We start from the raw sequence: 17,803 nt of genomic DNA, 5'->3' as shown, positions 1-17,803 counted from the left end.
ACGCGGTTTCGTTTAAAAAACATTATGGTTAATTTTTGGTAAATTCATTATGATGAACCTGACTTTATCCTTTCTTTCATCATTAACTATCAGCGTATCTCTCTCTCTTCAGTCGTATACTCTTGGCAGAGTGGTCGTGGTTTTCACAATGACGGTGGATCGTCGGTGAGGCTCTCCTTCGCGATTGAGGTCAGCGTATAGTGACCTCAAAATGTATTGCTGTTCGCTTGTTAATCACATGTTATTTCGCTAGTACAAATGTTCGATACACGATCAGGTCTTTCTTTGTGCAGTATGAAAAAAACAAAAGACAGTTCAACATGTGAAACACTTACATTTCACCAATTATTTAATTTGATTTGAAATAAACATTACACACACATACAAGACAAATATAGAGTAATTTTCGGTGAAACAAGAATATCCTTAAACATTAAATTATGACCTTTTGTTTGTCTTAAAAGCGGCATATTTGCGTACTTGATTAAGACGCATGCTTAATAACTACGGACGAAGCACGATAATATATCAAGTTGTTGTATGTTGGACTCTAAAAAGCATGTGCCTAGAGCCGTTAAAATCATTAATTAAAAAAGTGTTGAACTTCTTATTCTTCACTGAAATCCCTTACTTATATACTCTTTGGTCAGTTACTTTTTGGCTGATGGCTTTCGCCAAAGTCACAATAAATAAAAAAAAAAAAAAACAAACAAACTCTTTGGTCATTTCATTCACTCATTTCATTCATCGCATCTAAGTTTATTTTATGGATTCGTGTATTGTTTTTACCAAATATTTTAATTTATTTTAGGACGGCAGATCTATCACATATATTGCAATTTTATCAAGAAATGACCGCTGAAAACGAGCGTGAAATTTATCACAAGTTAGAAGCAATGAAAGAAATCAGGTACATTTGTTTAACATTTTAATGGGAGGTAATGATTTGAATTTGTTCGCACCTGTGGACTTGGATCAATAAATACTTGACACGGATTCATACGTTACAATTATTTTAAATTATAATATTTGTGTTTTACTATTTTAATTCATATTAAGCGATGTTTCTTTCAATTCACGCCAATAAATGTGCAGATATGTATGTATTTTTTTTTTAATTTGTTTCCCTTATCACATTTAGTTTTTCTATTAAATCGCCGTATTTGTTATAAAACGAGTTATCGTAAGTTTAGTATGAGCATGACGTATTTGTGAACTTGTCTTGACATACAAAATGTGTTCCTATTTATTGTGCAATTGTATTGTGTCTGTTTAGAAACAAAACAATAACACTGGAGCGTTTGAAGCGGAGTATCCTGAATGAGGTCCGCAGTGGTGACCAGGAGGGGCGGTGCCTCGCTCAGTACAAGCGAGAGATGGAGCTGCTGCAGCAGGAGAAAATGAGCCATGTGGAGGAACTTCGCCAGATTCATGCTGATATCAATGCTGTTAGTACATACATTATTATTTAATGCAAGTATTACATGTCTAGACATGTAGATATGATGAATGCCATGTCCAGTTCATGTCAATAGTTACCATAATAGTTACCATAATAGTTTATTTTCTGTTAGGTGGCCTATTAGCATATTTTTTTATGCAACTTAGAACAGCAAACAAGCTGTCAGCCCGTCTGGTGAAAAGTGGTAGCTGTCACCTATAAATATGAAAATCCTTCATTTTCACCATTCCTGACGACTAGGGTATTATGTATAGTATAATTATACTTACAGTACAGTAGTAGGCAAGTAAATTTACTTGCTTACTACTGTACAGTAGAATTTAATTGCCATGTACCACCCTTGAAACCAAAACACAACCATGCAAACACAATTGTTTCACACCAGAAACAAATGGGACAGAGGTACCCAAGCAGATGACTTTTGTACAAAGTCTCCCCTTGATAAAAAAATTGTAAAAAAGAAATAGAATTGTACTTGGGTATGTTAGAAGATATAAATTTTATTTATTTATTTAAACTTGAATGCACAATTATATAACATAAGTAAGTGTACATATGGCGGACTTAACACCTAATATGTTCTCTACCAGTCAACCACGACGCAAGCAGGAAATTAAGTAGGCGGTGCATTTACTACTAAAATATGTATAAATATTTTTACTACATATTACATACATCCAAAAATAAATATATATAATATACAACCATAACTGTAATGATAATACATAAGAACAGCAAATAAAAGGAAATAAGGCAGAAAAATACCTATGACTGAAACAAAAGGTGCAATTAAAAAGCAAAAGATAGGAACAAAGAGAAAAAGTTATTAAAAAAAATATGTTACAAGTTTTTTAAGAAGTGAACCCCTTATTTATGTTTAAAGGTAGATTTATTTATAATATATTTAATGTCAAGAGGCAACGCATTCCAGTGTTTAATGGCCTGAGTGGCAAAGCAATAAGTAATAAACTCAGTGCGCTGAGCTGGGATATGGACGAAGACAATGAGAAATATTGTCCCTATGGAATATAAATTAGCATTTAAGATACATAAGAGTACACAGGATACATATGATTTCATAAAAGAAAGAGAGATTGTCACCTTCATTTTTTGCCACTTCTTGACATATTACACGCACACACACACACACATACTTGCGCACACACACACACACACACACACACACACACACACACACACAAGCGCGCGCACGCACACACACACAACTCACAGATTGAATTATAATTAATTATCTCTTCCTATAAATTATATTTATTACATTGAATTCACTATTACAAGTACTTAGTAAGTAACCCTGCGGAGTGAGGCCCCGGTGAGCTGTAATACAGGTATTCTTATACCTATCTCAGGCACCAGTCTCTCACAATTATATTTATTTATATTTATATTCTTTTGTCCTATTGAAAGGTCCTGCAGTTGATCACGATCTCATCTGCTGGAATGTGACAGTGTGGTCTAAAATGGAACATGTGGATCCTCTAATTGCCTATTCACATTTGCCTTGAATGTGAATAGACTATTCACACATATTGTACATGTTTTGTGTCTTTGTGCAACTTTCTTGTGATGGCAAACATCATTATGAAACCTATATAGTCTAAGAGGGTAGGCTTATATTGTGTCATTGATTTTTAATATGCTCGGCGAAATGTATGAATGCAGTATTTTTCAATCTTTTTCATGACCCCCTTATTATGCAAACATATTTTGCGACCCCCTACCCTCTACGGTTTCGAATATGTATGAATTTTATTATAGTACAATTATGAACTCCGTACAGTTGTATTTATATTCACAGTTAGGTATCGATAAAATAAAATAATACATAATAAACTATCTAAAACAGACGTGTAATCGATGTCTGTTATAGATACTTCATTATTGTGGGCTGTCAGCTTGTTTGCCATTCTAAGTTGTATAAAAAAAATGTGGTAAAATCTTATTGTCAAGATTTTATGTATTTAGTGTAAATGTATATTTCTGAGTGTATTGTAAATAACAGTGTTCTAATTGTAGTTTCCTAACCGGTGATAGTACTAGGAATGCGCGTCCTATAAATACATAGTGTACAGCGAGCCATTGTTTGTTTGTGCACGCGCCGCCCGAGCACTGCGCCGCTATTGTTGGCGGAGCTGAAGCAATTGTTTGCTTTCGTTGTCAGTGAGCTCTCCCACATTGAGCATTAGCCATTTGGAATACGTATATAATTCATATAAATGTGTGTATAATGGTATCGCCACGTAATATCTTTTCCACTGCTCTACTAAATGGTTTTTTCTTTGTAAGATCGTGGAGCGTCATTCGTTTTGATTCTGAAAGTAGAGAATTTTAAATTTAGAGGATTACACATGAGGTCATATCTTTTTCAAGCACATTTTCAAAATCCTTTTATAATAATTATTGAAAGATAATAGTTTTAAATGCAAATAAACCTCTGAAAACGCCTTGACCGGCGATATCGGTCAGGAATTTATTATAACAATTTGTGGAAGAGAAAGAGTTTTTATAATAACAAGTAAATTTATTTCCAAACATTCTTGCCTCACTCTGCGTGTTCTACCGCTTATACAACGGATTGTGCTCAGAGGAATTATTCAATATGATGCCTACGGCCACTTTCTATCATCGTACGGCTCGCCATCGGCAGGGAGTTCACCCTCATACCTTACAGCCTAAATGGTCGCGTACAACGCGGTTTCAGAGATGCTTTCTGTTATGGAAGCACTTCCAGTATGTGGCACGTCTAGTGATCTTAAATCAGTGTAGTTATATATCTGTGTTTAGGTCGCTATGGTAACTAGATGTTCATATATGGTTGTTGATTGTAACATAAAATATATTATTCTTGGCTAATTCTCTTTATTCTCTTTAATATGGTAGCAGAGCGTTCGCGACCTCGGTAAATAGATAGTTTGTAAAGAACAAAGGTTCGGAGAGAGTGTAAACATGTCTACAAATGTAAAACTCGACATTCGACCGTTCGACGGAACTAACTGGACCACTTGGAAATTTCAAGTGTTGATGCTGTTGAGAACACACGCCGGAGCCTTGGAAGCGGTTCAAGGGACACTCACAAAGCCAACACATCTAAGTACCACTGCCACACCGGGAGCTATATCGACTTATAAAGCAGAGTACGATGCTTATGAGCGAATCAATAGCACTGCATTTTTACTACTCACCACCAATATGACAGAGAAAATGCTCGCCAAAGTTATGCGTTTTACTACAGCTAAAGAAGCTTGGGATGAACTGAACCGGCTTTATGAAAGAGTATCACAAGATCGCTTTTATGATGTCTGCATGCAATTCTTTGGATATAAGCTTGATCCTACTCACGATATGGGGACACACTTGACTACAGCAAAGAATTTATGGCATGAAGTAAATCTGATCTTAATGAAACAAGGCAAAACCGAACTACCAGAGATGTTGTTGATATGTAAAATTATGGATTCACTTCCTGAGGAGTACTTCAATTTCAAATCTAGTTGGGCCTTGATGTCAGTGAATGATCATACGATAGAGAACTTGACTACTCAGCTGTGCGCATAAGAAAGGTCTTTAAAGAAAAATATAGATGAAGGTGAAAGTAGCAATGAACTTCTTATGGTACGAGGTGAGAAACGTAATGAGAAGCAAAGTAAGAAGAAAAAGTTCAAATGCAACTATTGTGGAGAAGGATTTCACAAAGTCAGGTCATGTAAAAAGTGGATTGCGGATGGTAGACCTCCAAAACCTCAAAAGCAATCTACGAATGCAGTAATGTCGACAGGTCTAGCTCTAGCTTGCAATGATAAAAATCTTCATAAAGAATCATGGTACGTAGATAACGGCGCGACAAGTCACGTAACTAATAGGAGAGATGTATTTCAGTCTTTCGAGTACTTTCATGATCCTCATACAATTACGACTGCTAACGGGGACGGAATTGAAGCCATTGGCAAAGGTTCTATCCAACTTGAAGCTGATATAAATGGACAAAAACAGTTGATAACATTGACTAATGTATGGTATGTACCAAGTATACAACGAAACTTGTTCTCTGTACTAGCTGCGCAAGATGTGCTTAAAAATAGTCTTTTTCAATCAACTGCTCGATCATGTTGTATGAAGAATAATGGTAAAGTTATTTTAGTTGGAAACCGTGAGGAGCATGGTAGTTTATATAAACTAAATGTAAAACTATTAATGCCTGAACATGAAGTAAATCAGTTATCGACGCTACAGAATCTTCAGCTGTATCATGAACGTTTAGGGCACCAAAATTGTCGTCATGTAGCTAAATTAATACAAAAAGAGCTTGGAATAAGGCTAGATTCCAGTTCTGCTGACATTTGTGTAGGCTGTATCTTCGGCAAGAGCCACAGAAAGAAGTTCGGAGAAAGACCTAAAGCTACCAAACCTGGAGAGCTAATTGTCACAGACGTTTGTGGACCATTTTCTTATTCAATTTCAAAATTTAAATATTATGTTCTGTTTAAAGATCAATACTCAAAATATCGTTGGATCTATTTTTTGAGACACAAGTCAGAAGTACACGCTCGCTTGAAGGAATTTCTAGCTGAAGTTTATACTTCTGGACACGTCATTCAAGGTTTGTTGAGCGATAATGGAGGAGAATTTGATAACGAACAGGTACGTAATACTTTGAAAGAATTTGGAATAAAGCAAATGTTGACAATGCCATATACTCCTGAACAAAATGATTCTGCTGAAAGAGAGAATCGTACAATTGTGGAGATGACAAGAGCACTCATGCATGCTCATAATGAGATACCAAAAGGTTTATGGGCTGAAATATCTAAAGCTGCAGTCTATATACTCAATAGAACGGGACCAACTCCAGTAGATGGAAAGTCACCGCATGAGCTATGGTATAATAAAAAGCCAAAAATAAATCATCTCAGAATTATAGGATGCAATTGCTATGTACATATCCCAAAACAGAAAAGATTGAGAAAGTTAGAGAGTAAAGCCGAGAAAGGAATACTTATTGGGTATGATGGAGATGAAGGATATCGCGTTTACGATGTGAAAAATCTAAAATTAACGAGATCACGTGATGTAGTATTTGATGAGAAATCTTTACTAGAAAAACGCAAGATTGACAAACCTCCAGAAAAACCTAATGTAGAGCCAGTAGGAAATAAAACATATGTACTACCAATACCTTCTGCAAATTGTGGAACTGATGATGATTCTCATTTAAATTCACATATAGAGACGAATGGTAGGGATGAAAATATTGAATCGTTTATAGAAGATAATGAAAGGGATGAAAATGAAATAAAGGCAACGATGGGGCGACAACTTCGTGATCGTAGCCAGATTAAACCTCCTGAGAGATTCAATTTTGAGGAATTCATTAACGAGGCTATATCTGTTTCTGAACCATCTTCATATCAAGAAGTCTTAAACAGTCCTGAAAAGGATAAGTGGATTGAGGCAATGAATAATGAAATAAATTCATTATATGAAAATCAGACATGGGAACTGACAAATTTGCCAAAGAATAGAAAAGCACTACAATGCAAATGGATATTTAAAATTAAAAGAAATCCTGATGGTACTGTGGATAAGTACAAAGCACGTTTAGTTGTTGTTGGCTATACACAAAGGAAAGGAATAGACTACAATAACACATTTAGCCCTGTTGCTAAAATGAGCACTATTAGAGTCCTATTAAGTATTGCCGCAAACGAAGGATTAACGCTTAAACAGTTCGATGTCACTACAGCATTTTTATATGGCACTGTAAAAGAGCAGCTGTTTATGCGTCAACCTGAAGGCTACGATGATGGTACCGGTCGTGTATGCGAACTTAAAAGAAGCTTATATGGACTAAAACAGGCACCTAAATGCTGGAATGAGTGTATTCATGACTTTCTTATGGAGTCCGGTTTCATTCAGAGTGATGCAGACCCTTGTCTTTATGTAAGAGAACGTGAAGGAAAGAAGATACTGCTCGGACTATATGTGGACGATGGATTAATAGCTGCATCAGATGAGATAGTAACAGAAAATTTCATTGAAAATGAATTAAAAGGACGTTTCAAAATAACAACTAAGGTGCCGTCCTATTTTCTTGGGTTAGAAATTGAGAGATACAGTGACAGTACTATAAAAATACACCAAGCTGCATACACTAAAAAGTTATTAGAAAAATATGGAATGAGTGATTGCAAGGTTGTTGGAACTCCCATAATTAAAGATTCTGAAAAAGGAATAGATGAAGAAGACGACAATCAAATTAGTTTTCCTTACCTACAAATTGTTGGATCTCTGGCCTATCTGATGGTTGGCACTAGGCCGGATATTGCATATGCAGTTGGAGTAGTGTCGAGAAATTTAGATGGACATAAGAATAAGAGAAATATTCAACAAGTAAAAAGAATACTAAGGTATCTTAAGGGAACTATTGATGTTGGTTTACAATACAAGAAAAATGAAAAAAGACTCATATGCTATAGTGATGCTGATCATGGTGGCGATAATACTAGTGGCTGCTCTACAAGCGGAATGCTGTGTTTGTATGCTGGATCGGCGGTATCTTGGCGAAGTACAAAGCAGACAATGGTAGCCCTGTCATCCACTGAGGCAGAGGTAGTAGCTGCTAGTGAAGTATGCCGTGAGATAGTTTGGCTCAAAAGATTATTTAATAGTTTAAAAATTAATCTTAATACACCTATTCTACGCATTGACAATGAGTCTACAATCAAATTAGCATATAATCCATCATATGAACAACACCGTAAAACAAAACACATAAAGTTAAAACACTTCTATGTAAGACAGTGTGTATCTGAAGGAGAAGTTACTATAGAACAAGTACCAACGGAAGAACAACTTGCCGATATTTTTACAAAGCCTGTTTACAAGCCAAGACTAATAAAGCTATGTAATGAGTTTGGCTTGAAAAAGGAGAGGGAATGTTATGGAAGCACTTCCAGTATGTGGCACGTCTAGTGATCTTAAATCAGTGTAGTTATATATCTGTGTTTAGGTCGCTATGGTAACTAGATGTTCATATACGGTTGTTGATTGTAACATAAAATATATTATTCTTGGCTAATTCTCTTTATTCTCTTTAATACTTTCTCCCACGAACACTCAGGTTATGGAATGAGCTCCCTGCCGAGGTTTTCCCGAGAGACTACAGCATGGGGTTCTTCAAAAGGGGGTAAAGAGGTTTCTTCAGGGTCGGCAACGCGCGCGTAATACCTCTGGTATTGCAGGCGTTCATAGGCTACGGTAACCGCTTACCATCAGGTGGGCCGTATGCTTGTTTGCCACCTCAGTGGTATAAAAAAAAAAAAAAATTCTTGAATAGTCATTTTTGTATGATACTATTTTTTTTTTGATGGGTGAAAATGGCATGGTATCCCCGCCTGCGCTAACAGGATACGCTGGCGGAACACCAGTGAAGGGTGATAGATGAGAATGAAAACAGGCCAGTTAGCCCATCATGATAAATTCATCAGGAATTAACCATGATAGTTTCCAGGGGGAACCGCGAGGAGGTCGACCTGGTTGTTGGGTATATTGCTAGCAATGGGATTCTCAGTCTCCATTACTAACAATCCCTTTCCCCCTGTATGATACTAATTTATATACATTCATAGTAATTTCATAAATACTATGAATGTTACTAGAGCTAAAGCTTGTTTGGATTAGACAGAGGAGTTTTAATGGCTTTTACCCAACCCATACCGTGTGGAAATCAATTTTGTTATTTTTGTTGTTAGTCAAAATTGGTAGGCAAGTGAATCAAAATTATCTCAGATTAAGACAGGATACTTCTTAATATAATGTACGCGGTAAAGGCAGCTGTTATACCTGGTAATTCATAAAAGTAAATACTTATTTCTCAAACATGCTTGGAATTATTTTGACAATCTGAGTCGAGATAAATCAAAATTGCCGTACTGGCCAGGTACATGCGGGCAGCGGCCGGCAAAAGTTGTATGAAAATCCATATCTGTCGTGTTTTGCGGCCAGATAAATTACTATGTAAACTCATACCTGTCCTGTAATTTAAAAATGGAATGACCTTTTACTTCGAAACATGGCTACTAAGGAGGCAACTAATAAAAGGTTTTATTTAAATTTGGAACTGGCCTGCAAATAGAAAGCTGTTTATTGAAAAAAAAAACAAAGGGACACTATGGCGCATGAAAAATTATTATTGTTCGTTATTTGTCATTGAACTTAAAAAGTAAAATTATGTTTTTGCTTTCCGCGCATTGTTTGAGAAAAGTACTTTACAAGCCTTGGCCACAACTAGGCATTGATAGACTCACGTATGTGTGCCTCGGCTACACCTCGGCCCACATTTCCACGTTCGTCCATTAATGCTTCAGTTGCTGGTCGCTGCAGAAATGTACTATTACAGCATTTGATTTTAGCAGAATTGCCTTTTAATTCTTAAAAGTCCGTCACGCTCGTAAGCAGGAACTAGTATTACGTAAGGTTCTTATGTCATGAGCATGTTCCTGCTGCTGCACTGTTACGTTACGTCTGAATGGATGATTGTAAAGTGCGATGAATTGAAGGAATGTGTTGTGTGACGTTCCAGATGGAGACCGTGATAAAGCAGACAGAGGAGAGCATGACGCGTAAGCTGTCGAACGCGTCGCGGCTGCACGAAGACTACCGGCCGCTGAAGGCGGAGGTGGACCTGTTGCGGCGCCAGTGCCTCGGCCTCGACCGCCTGCCCGACCTGCACGAGGAGGAGGGCAGCCCCATCACACCCGAGTTGGTATTTTGTTTATACTCTGATATATGGGAATCGTCGACTGTACATCATCATTACAATTCATTCATGGCCAACTTCTGACCATAGCAACCCCCTGCAACATTTTTAAAGTCATCTCAGTGTCATGGTAAGTTCACCCCACACTGCTTGACTGCATGCGGTCAAGAAGCTTTCTTGCCTATTAATTATTGTATGTTTACGTTGTATGGTCAGCGTGTTGACACTGCAGTGTGAGATCTATTTATTATAACAGAAGGTATCATTCTTGTGCCAATAATCACATTGGCAGTTGATTTGCTCTTTTACGATAGAAATATGTATGATATATGCTTACACTAACATCCTCTCAGATATATTGTTTTTTTTATGGGTGAAAATGGAATGACAGCACTGTCTGTGTTATCGGTATACATTGGCGAGGTGTCAGTATGGGATGATAGGTGAGGACAAAAGCAGATTAAGTGACCCACTGTGACGAATTCAAGAATTCATTACTATGGTTTCCAGGAATCGCGTGGAGGTTTTTTTTTATACAACTTAGAATGGCAAACAGGCTGACTGTCCACCTGATGGAAAGTGGTAACCGTCGCCTAGAGACATGAGCAGTACCATGGATATAACAGAGTATACTGTTTCGCCCATGATACTCCCCATGCGTTGCCATTCCTGAGGGCTGAGGGTGTTATTCTTCCATACCCAGTAAATTCACGCCATATCCCACCCTTCAAACCGAAACACAGCCATGCAAACACAACTGCTTCACGGTTGAAACACGAATGGAACAGAGGTTGACTTGATAGGGTATGTTGCTAGCAATGGGGCTACTAAACCCCATTACTAACAATCTCTTTCCCCCCTCGGATGTATATAAGCTATATGCATTAGCTGTAAGTGTGAGTGCGGTGACCCAGGCTAATGGTTGTCGGCAGCCGCTTCCCGTCGCAGCCGGGCGGCGGGCGCGGCGCGGGCGGCGGGTGCGGCGCGGGCGGCGGTGCAGGCGGTGGAGGGGCAGGGGGAGGGGGAGGGGGACCGGTCCTGGCGCCGGCGCCGCGCAAGCCGCCGCCGCCGCCGCCCGCGTTCAGGTCTGCACTCGAACAAGATTTCATTACCGTCTCGCTGAGGTTCGATTTTGTTTGCTTTTATTTTGTTTCCCTCCACCCTCCCCCCCCCCGCCCCCTCCTTCACCGCTGCCCACCCCTACCGATCCAGACCCAAAAATCCAGTGTGTGCAGAATGTCATTTATGTCTGTCTATATTGTATTCTTTTTAATGATTTAAATTTACTTTATAAAGGCGAAGTTCTCAATTTGTTAATATTTTATCTGCACATTTTCTCTAATTTAATTTTGATGATTCACGCTGTCGCGTTGATGCCATATTAATGTTATCACCACTACTAAGAACTCGTCATCAACTTTCTGCACACATTTATTTATTTTTTTATTTTCTTTTGTTGCCCTTGTCAATCAGTTATTTTTTTCTTTGCTTTACATTTTCGTTCGAAGCGCTTAATACAATAAACTATATCTATCATAATGCAAATAATATTTTCAAAGCACGTCTATTGTCTACATCGTCCGGGCATTGATGCAAGTGGGGAATATTTAATTATAGCGTATTTTTTTTTAAACAAGAATGTCACTGATGGTTACAATCCGCCTGATGGTAGACGGTCGCCAAAGTCTATGAGTACTCACTGGTTCATTGCCTAATATTGTAATATATAATGGATATCAAATTTTATATCAGAGCATTCATGTTTGCATCGTCAAAGCCCGTCGAAACATCACGCGGTTCTCCCTATATTGGGGAATCACCTTAATAACATCACGTCTTCAGCTGTCAAGTTATAAAATACTTAGAGGTTTTGTCGTTTTTCTAACTGACGATTTTTCTGACGAAACATGTTTCGTCAGAAAAATCGTCAGTTACAAGTTACAGCGGCGGAATACCAGTGAGAAATCAGTCGTTAAACAGCAAATTCTAGTAATGGGCTAAAGTCCCTATTATTAAATTCCCCTCTCCCCTGGTTTGACCTGGTATAACTATAGAAGTGTTGACATGCAGACAGCAGCCGCCGCCGATGAAGTCGTGCCTGTCGTGCCACCAGCAGATCCACCGCAACGCGCCCATCTGCCCGCTGTGCAAGGCCAAGAGCCGCTCCAGGAACCCCAAGAAGCCCAAGAAGAAATAGTCGCCGCGCCCTCCTCCATTTTAGTCTGGACATTGTTTTGTTTGGTTATCAATTGTCTGCTGGGCGCTGCCGTGTCCGGTGCAGGAGCTGCAGTGGCCACGGCAGCGCGAGCTCGGTGGACGTCGACAGACAGAATTTTGATTGTTACCTTACAGTTGAAAGCTTTCTAGTCCCGGGACTGGATGTAGTGAAGCAAATAATGTCCTGAGTATAGAAAACATACAACATGATTACATGAAGCCCAGTTGTTCGAGTCGGGTGAGTGTCATCTGTTTACCAGTTGACACTACTGTAACTCGATGCTCAGTGTTTTTTACAAATGTTTTTCCATTAGTTTTGTTCAACATTTACAATGAGAATGTTTTACTGTATTTACATGTACGAGTATGTATGTCGCAGTGAGACAGAGCCGTGAGTTTGTACCGTAACGCAGTTGTACGAAGCCGTTACATATATTCATCATGGAGGCTATATATAAAATGTAACCTGCCTTTCTGTATTTGTTTGTTTTGTAGCTTTCATCCCTCCACTACATTAGTTTACTATTATAATTATATTACTATTGTATTATCGTACCCTAAGTAAGACTGTAATTTCTTACATTCATAAAGAAGAGGTTCATTACCATCTTACTATGGATATTACCGTATATATATCTAGCTTTGGCATATTTTAAATTGTTGAGGAAGGGGAGGAGAGGGCCCTCAAAAATGCGGATGGATCCACAGAGGTTCCACCAGAGGATATTTCCCCCCTCCCGCCTCCCGCCTCTCTCTAAATAGGCCTCTGATATTTTAACTATCTCATTGCGGCATATATAGTGGAGTCGAAGATGTTATTGAAAAGTTCACTACATCAGTTATATTGTAGATTTTGTACATAGCGTAGGTTAAGAATGTACTTGTAAGTTATGTTATAAAGTGTGTGGACTCAAACCTCTACCAGCATTGAGTGAGCACGGCCGTGGCGCCGTCGCGTGCCAAACTAGAGGGAACACTGGATCGTCGACAAGTGGTGTGCTTGTCCGGTTAGAGGCCCATCGTACCATCCAGTTTGCAGGCCGTTTTGTCATAACTCCCGTCCTGTTGAACTAGTCAAATCTGACATATGACATTGTGGTGTCATTGATGTATGCTTGATGTGAATGCTTAATTTATAACTCTTGTTTCAGTAGCAAGTCTGAATAGATGTCCAGTTTGGACTTCTATTTATCCACCATAAAAATAATTACTAAAAAATGCTTAAAATTATGTTAATTCATTTAAAAATTATTTCTACTTCTTAATTTTGTCCATCAAATGAGATTTCATGTTTAGAATAATAGTCAAATGACAAAACTGACAGTCAAACTGCCGTGTATTGGGCACAGTGTTGCCAGATTGGGTATTTTTATCAACATTTTGGGTAAATATTATTCTGTAGACAAAATTGTAAAAAAATTTTTGGAGAACAGTGATACGGGCTTGAAGAAATTTGCTAAATCATTTGGCAGGTTTACTATCTGTAAATTGATAGCGGTATTTTAAATATGTGAATGAAGGTAGCAAAACAGAAGATGTGATAAGAGAAGAAAGCTAAAAGTAGAAACATACAGAAGCGCCAGTTTTTTTCGCCGTTTATACTGAATTTAAAGTCGCTTTTTTATTATTTAAGAGTTTCCTCTTGTCGGGGCAACTATTTAATGTATTCTCTTCCAGCCAGCTCTAAGAAAGATAAGGTTTAAAATAGAGCTGACTGGAAGAGTTTCATGGTATATTGTAGTGAAAATACAAGTTGAAGATTGAGTAAAAATAAAAGTGGGATCTGGCAACCCCGATTTGGAGCGATAGGTGTGGCGCGCTGCCGACGGCGTGCTGGCACATGAGCACCAGTGTTATGAATATTTTGGAACAATTTTCTTACTTAGAACTACGAGTATCCCGTGCGGTGTTCGCGTCGAACCACTACGTATGGATATTAAAATAAGTGTGTTAAACTAATTTAGTGATGTATGTAGCAAATAGCTAACTGTCCATAATGTGCATTGTAAATAATGTGTGTTTAATATAGCCCGCGGATAATTTTACAACGTCTCCACAGAAATTTGTATGTATAACGTGACTTTGGCGAGGATCGGTGAATCATGTACCAAATAATCTCATTGCAAATGTTTGCACGCCGTTCGTATAGGGACATTTGCGTATATTCGTAATGGCTGTGGAGTTCTAAAACCACGTTTATGGAGAAGCGATCGCCTCGCAACCTTTCATGCGTAAGGGTCCCGGTTGACTCAAAACCAATTTCATATTTTAATTTCTTATTTGGGAGGCAAATGGGCTGAGAATTCACCTGGTGGGAACTAACTACCGTCATCCGTGTGGCACGGATACTAGCCGTGCGTCTTAAGTTGCAAGCCACATCTAGTGAAAATGGAAGTGGCACTCGACTTTATAACGTAGAACACGTATTCCTTTTCAAGATTATGTGAAAAATCTATGTAAAGTCGAACTTCAAATTAAAGTGCCAACAATCTACAAACTGGCTGTAAATCAATATAAATAATAAAAAAATCACGAGACGAGAGGAAATGACTAGCCTACCAGTAGACTGGGTAGCCTACCAGATTTCTCAATAGAGACTGGGACCAGCCTCTATTGAGTTGTAATTCAAATCGTCTCGAGCGAAAAGCACATTTATGTGGAGGTGCTGCAGCCAGTTTATGTTCCTGTTAATCATTTTATGTACTGCCACTGAGTCAGCAGTGTGGTCATTTGTGGCAGATTGTCTTTGGCAGATCATGCTGATTTATAAAAGTGGCATATTTAAAAGATTCCAAGAAAATTCATATTATCTAATTGGAATTTTCAATAAAGACATCTTTTTTAAAAGTAAAAATGTCAGGAATCTGCCACAAATGGTCAGTGTGAGTCAGCGACATCCGCTCCCTGATTACGTATCTTGCAAACAGTTGGCGATAGTTAATAATTGTTCGACATTTCCTGTCCATATTCATTTCTTGACATGTTTTGTAAAATCAGAAAGCCATTAACGAGCGAACAGCAGAAAAAGCTGGTATATTTGTAAAGCGATTTAAGAACTAAAATTACCAATTACTTACATATAGTATAATACCACTGGATCTTTATAGCGTTGTTACTACAGTAAGATGCATTTAATATAATTATTTTTGGCAATTGGCACGAATGGCATCGATCGCAAAGTGACCACCCATTGTTTGTTCAATACGTAATCATCCTGCGGTACGCTATACTCACCCGTGGCGTGGTGTGGTGTGAGGTTGCGAGGCGCGAGGCGCGAGAGAACACTAGTGAGTGTACATAGTCACCACGTACTACGAACGTATGTTTGTATTGTGCAAATAGTTTTGTTTTTACATTATAAACACTCATATGTCTACAGTTGTTTTATTTCCTTTCTCCATTCTCGGTTCTTTCAGGGGCTTGGGGTAGTGTCATAGAGTTCAGCGGATCATCGGGGACGGCATAAAATTCGCGAGAGGATTTGAATGTAACTGCTACGGTCGGTCGGCGAACTTGCGCCGCGGACTATTAGGCGAATGTGCACAAGTGTCGAGCAAATAATTTATAATTATTTTTAATTTGGTCGATAATCATTCAATTTTTCCTGTTAATAACTATCATTTTATCCTCCCATGTACTAATTTTATTTTTATTGTTTTTTTTTTATACAACTTAGAATGGCAAACAAGCTAACGGCCCACCTGATGGAAAGTGGTAACCGTCGCCTATACACATGAGCAGTACCATGGACATAACAGAGTATACTGTTTAGCCCATGATACCCCCCATGCGTTGCCATTCCTGAGGACTCTGGTGTTATTCCTCTGTACCCAGTAAATTCACGCCATATCCCAACCTTCAAACCGAAATCACAGCCATGCAAACAACTGCTTTACGGTAGAAACACGAATGGTACAGAGGTAGGTAGCAATCGACTTTTGTACAAAGTCTCCCTCTGGTTTTTATTATAAAAATCTGGTATAAATTGTAAGCATATTAAATTAAAACAATCCCACGTCAATAAGTATCATTCTTCTCACTATCAGTAGACGAGCCACGCGAGGGTGACGCCTCGTGAACTCTAAACTGTTCGCCCCCAAAATATATTCTTACTCATGTACCTAATTATTATTTAATTTTAATACATATATTCTTTAATTGATATTTTATACATATTTCTTTACATTTCCCAACTAAGGGAGCTTGATAGTTTCCAAATTCGCTCTCTTAGGAATCAAAATAAAAAAATATATATGTACTATTTTTTGGACATTTTTTTTTGATTGGTGGAAGTGGTATGGTAACTCCGCCTGCGCTAACGGGATACGCTGGCGGAGCACCAGTGAAGGGTGATAGATGAGAATGAAAACAGGCCAGTTAGCCCATCATGATGAATTCATCAGGAATCAACCATGATAGTTTCCAGGGAGAACCGCGAGGAGGTCGACCTGGTTGGGTATATTGCTAGCAATAGGATTCGCAGTCTCCATTACTAACAAATTCCTTTCCCCCCTTGGACATTTATTGGACAGTTTATAAATAATGTATTGCTGTTCTACGAACCTCGACAAGTTTACAAGTCAATATATCCAAGTCCGGATACTGGCTCGTGACACCGTTGAGCAGAGTCGGTGCTAGTGGAAGGGGAATTGCATTATTTAACAAATTTGTACCTGTATTATTAAGTATCTATCATAATTTCGTTCATCAACTACGTCTTGCATACACATCTCTTTCATTATGTCTTCCATACTAATGAGATTAAGGTTTTTTTAACCTACTGTAGTTTTTTTTTGTTGAATTCAGTTGAATTTTACAAATATCAACTACGATGGTCTCCAGGGGGAACAGCGTGGAGGCTGATCTGATAGGGCATAGCAATGGGGTTGCTATACTTCATTACTACCAATTCTTTTCCCCTCAGTATAACAGGGTTAATTTCCCAATATGAATGAAATTCGATTTTTAACAGACTTCAAAGAGGCGAGAAGAGAGGAGAGAGATTATAGGTGAGGATGAAAAGGTAGGTCAGTAGTTTTTTTTTTTTTATAAAAATGGGATGGTCACCCCGCCTACGCCATCGGAATACTCTGCATGATGGTTTCAAGGGATGACCGTGAAGAGTTCAACCTACCAAGGTATATTGCTAGCATTGGGACTACTAATTTCCATTAGCAAAAATCCCTGGAGTGTAACGTTCTCTTCTTCAGTCATTCGGAGTATTTCGGAGAGCTCTCCTACAATGGAGTCATGTGCGTCATAAATCATATCAGGTCAACAAACCAATTAATATGCGATTGTCGGTTACGGCGTAGTAAGTAGTTCGCATTGTAATTGGACGTGGCGAG

At 38.4% G+C, this 17,803-nt stretch overlaps 1 protein-coding gene across 3 annotated transcripts; it reads left to right on the top strand.

Moving 5' to 3' along the window:
* The first annotated feature begins 722 nt into the window (after positions 1-722).
* Positions 723-15,829, top strand: LOC113509706 (zinc finger C4H2 domain-containing protein). 3 transcript variants are annotated; one of them, XM_052898908.1, is made up of 5 exons: positions 723-910; positions 1,277-1,448; positions 10,062-10,240; positions 11,171-11,323; positions 12,309-15,829. In XM_052898908.1, the coding sequence occupies exons 1-5, from the start codon at positions 852-854 to the stop codon at positions 12,433-12,435; spliced, it is 690 nt and encodes a 229-aa protein (XP_052754868.1). In that variant the 5' UTR covers positions 723-851; the 3' UTR covers positions 12,436-15,829. The 3 variants fall into 3 exon arrangements, with proteins under 3 accessions (XP_052754868.1, XP_026748907.2, XP_052754867.1); XM_026893106.3 differs by having other exon boundaries at positions 11,171-11,362; XM_052898907.1 differs by lacking the exon at positions 723-910 and adding an exon at positions 966-1,099 and having other exon boundaries at positions 11,171-11,362.
* The last annotated feature ends 1,974 nt before the right edge of the window (positions 15,830-17,803 follow it).

The sequence above is a fragment of the Galleria mellonella genome, unplaced genomic scaffold, assembly GCF_026898425.1.
Source record: "Galleria mellonella isolate WM207_F2 unplaced genomic scaffold, CSIRO_AGI_GalMel_v1 utg54, whole genome shotgun sequence".
Classification (NCBI taxonomy): domain Eukaryota; kingdom Metazoa; phylum Arthropoda; class Insecta; order Lepidoptera; family Pyralidae; genus Galleria; species Galleria mellonella.
The sequence above is the reverse complement of the archived record's forward strand: the minus strand, read 5'-3'. Positions and strand labels throughout refer to the sequence as shown.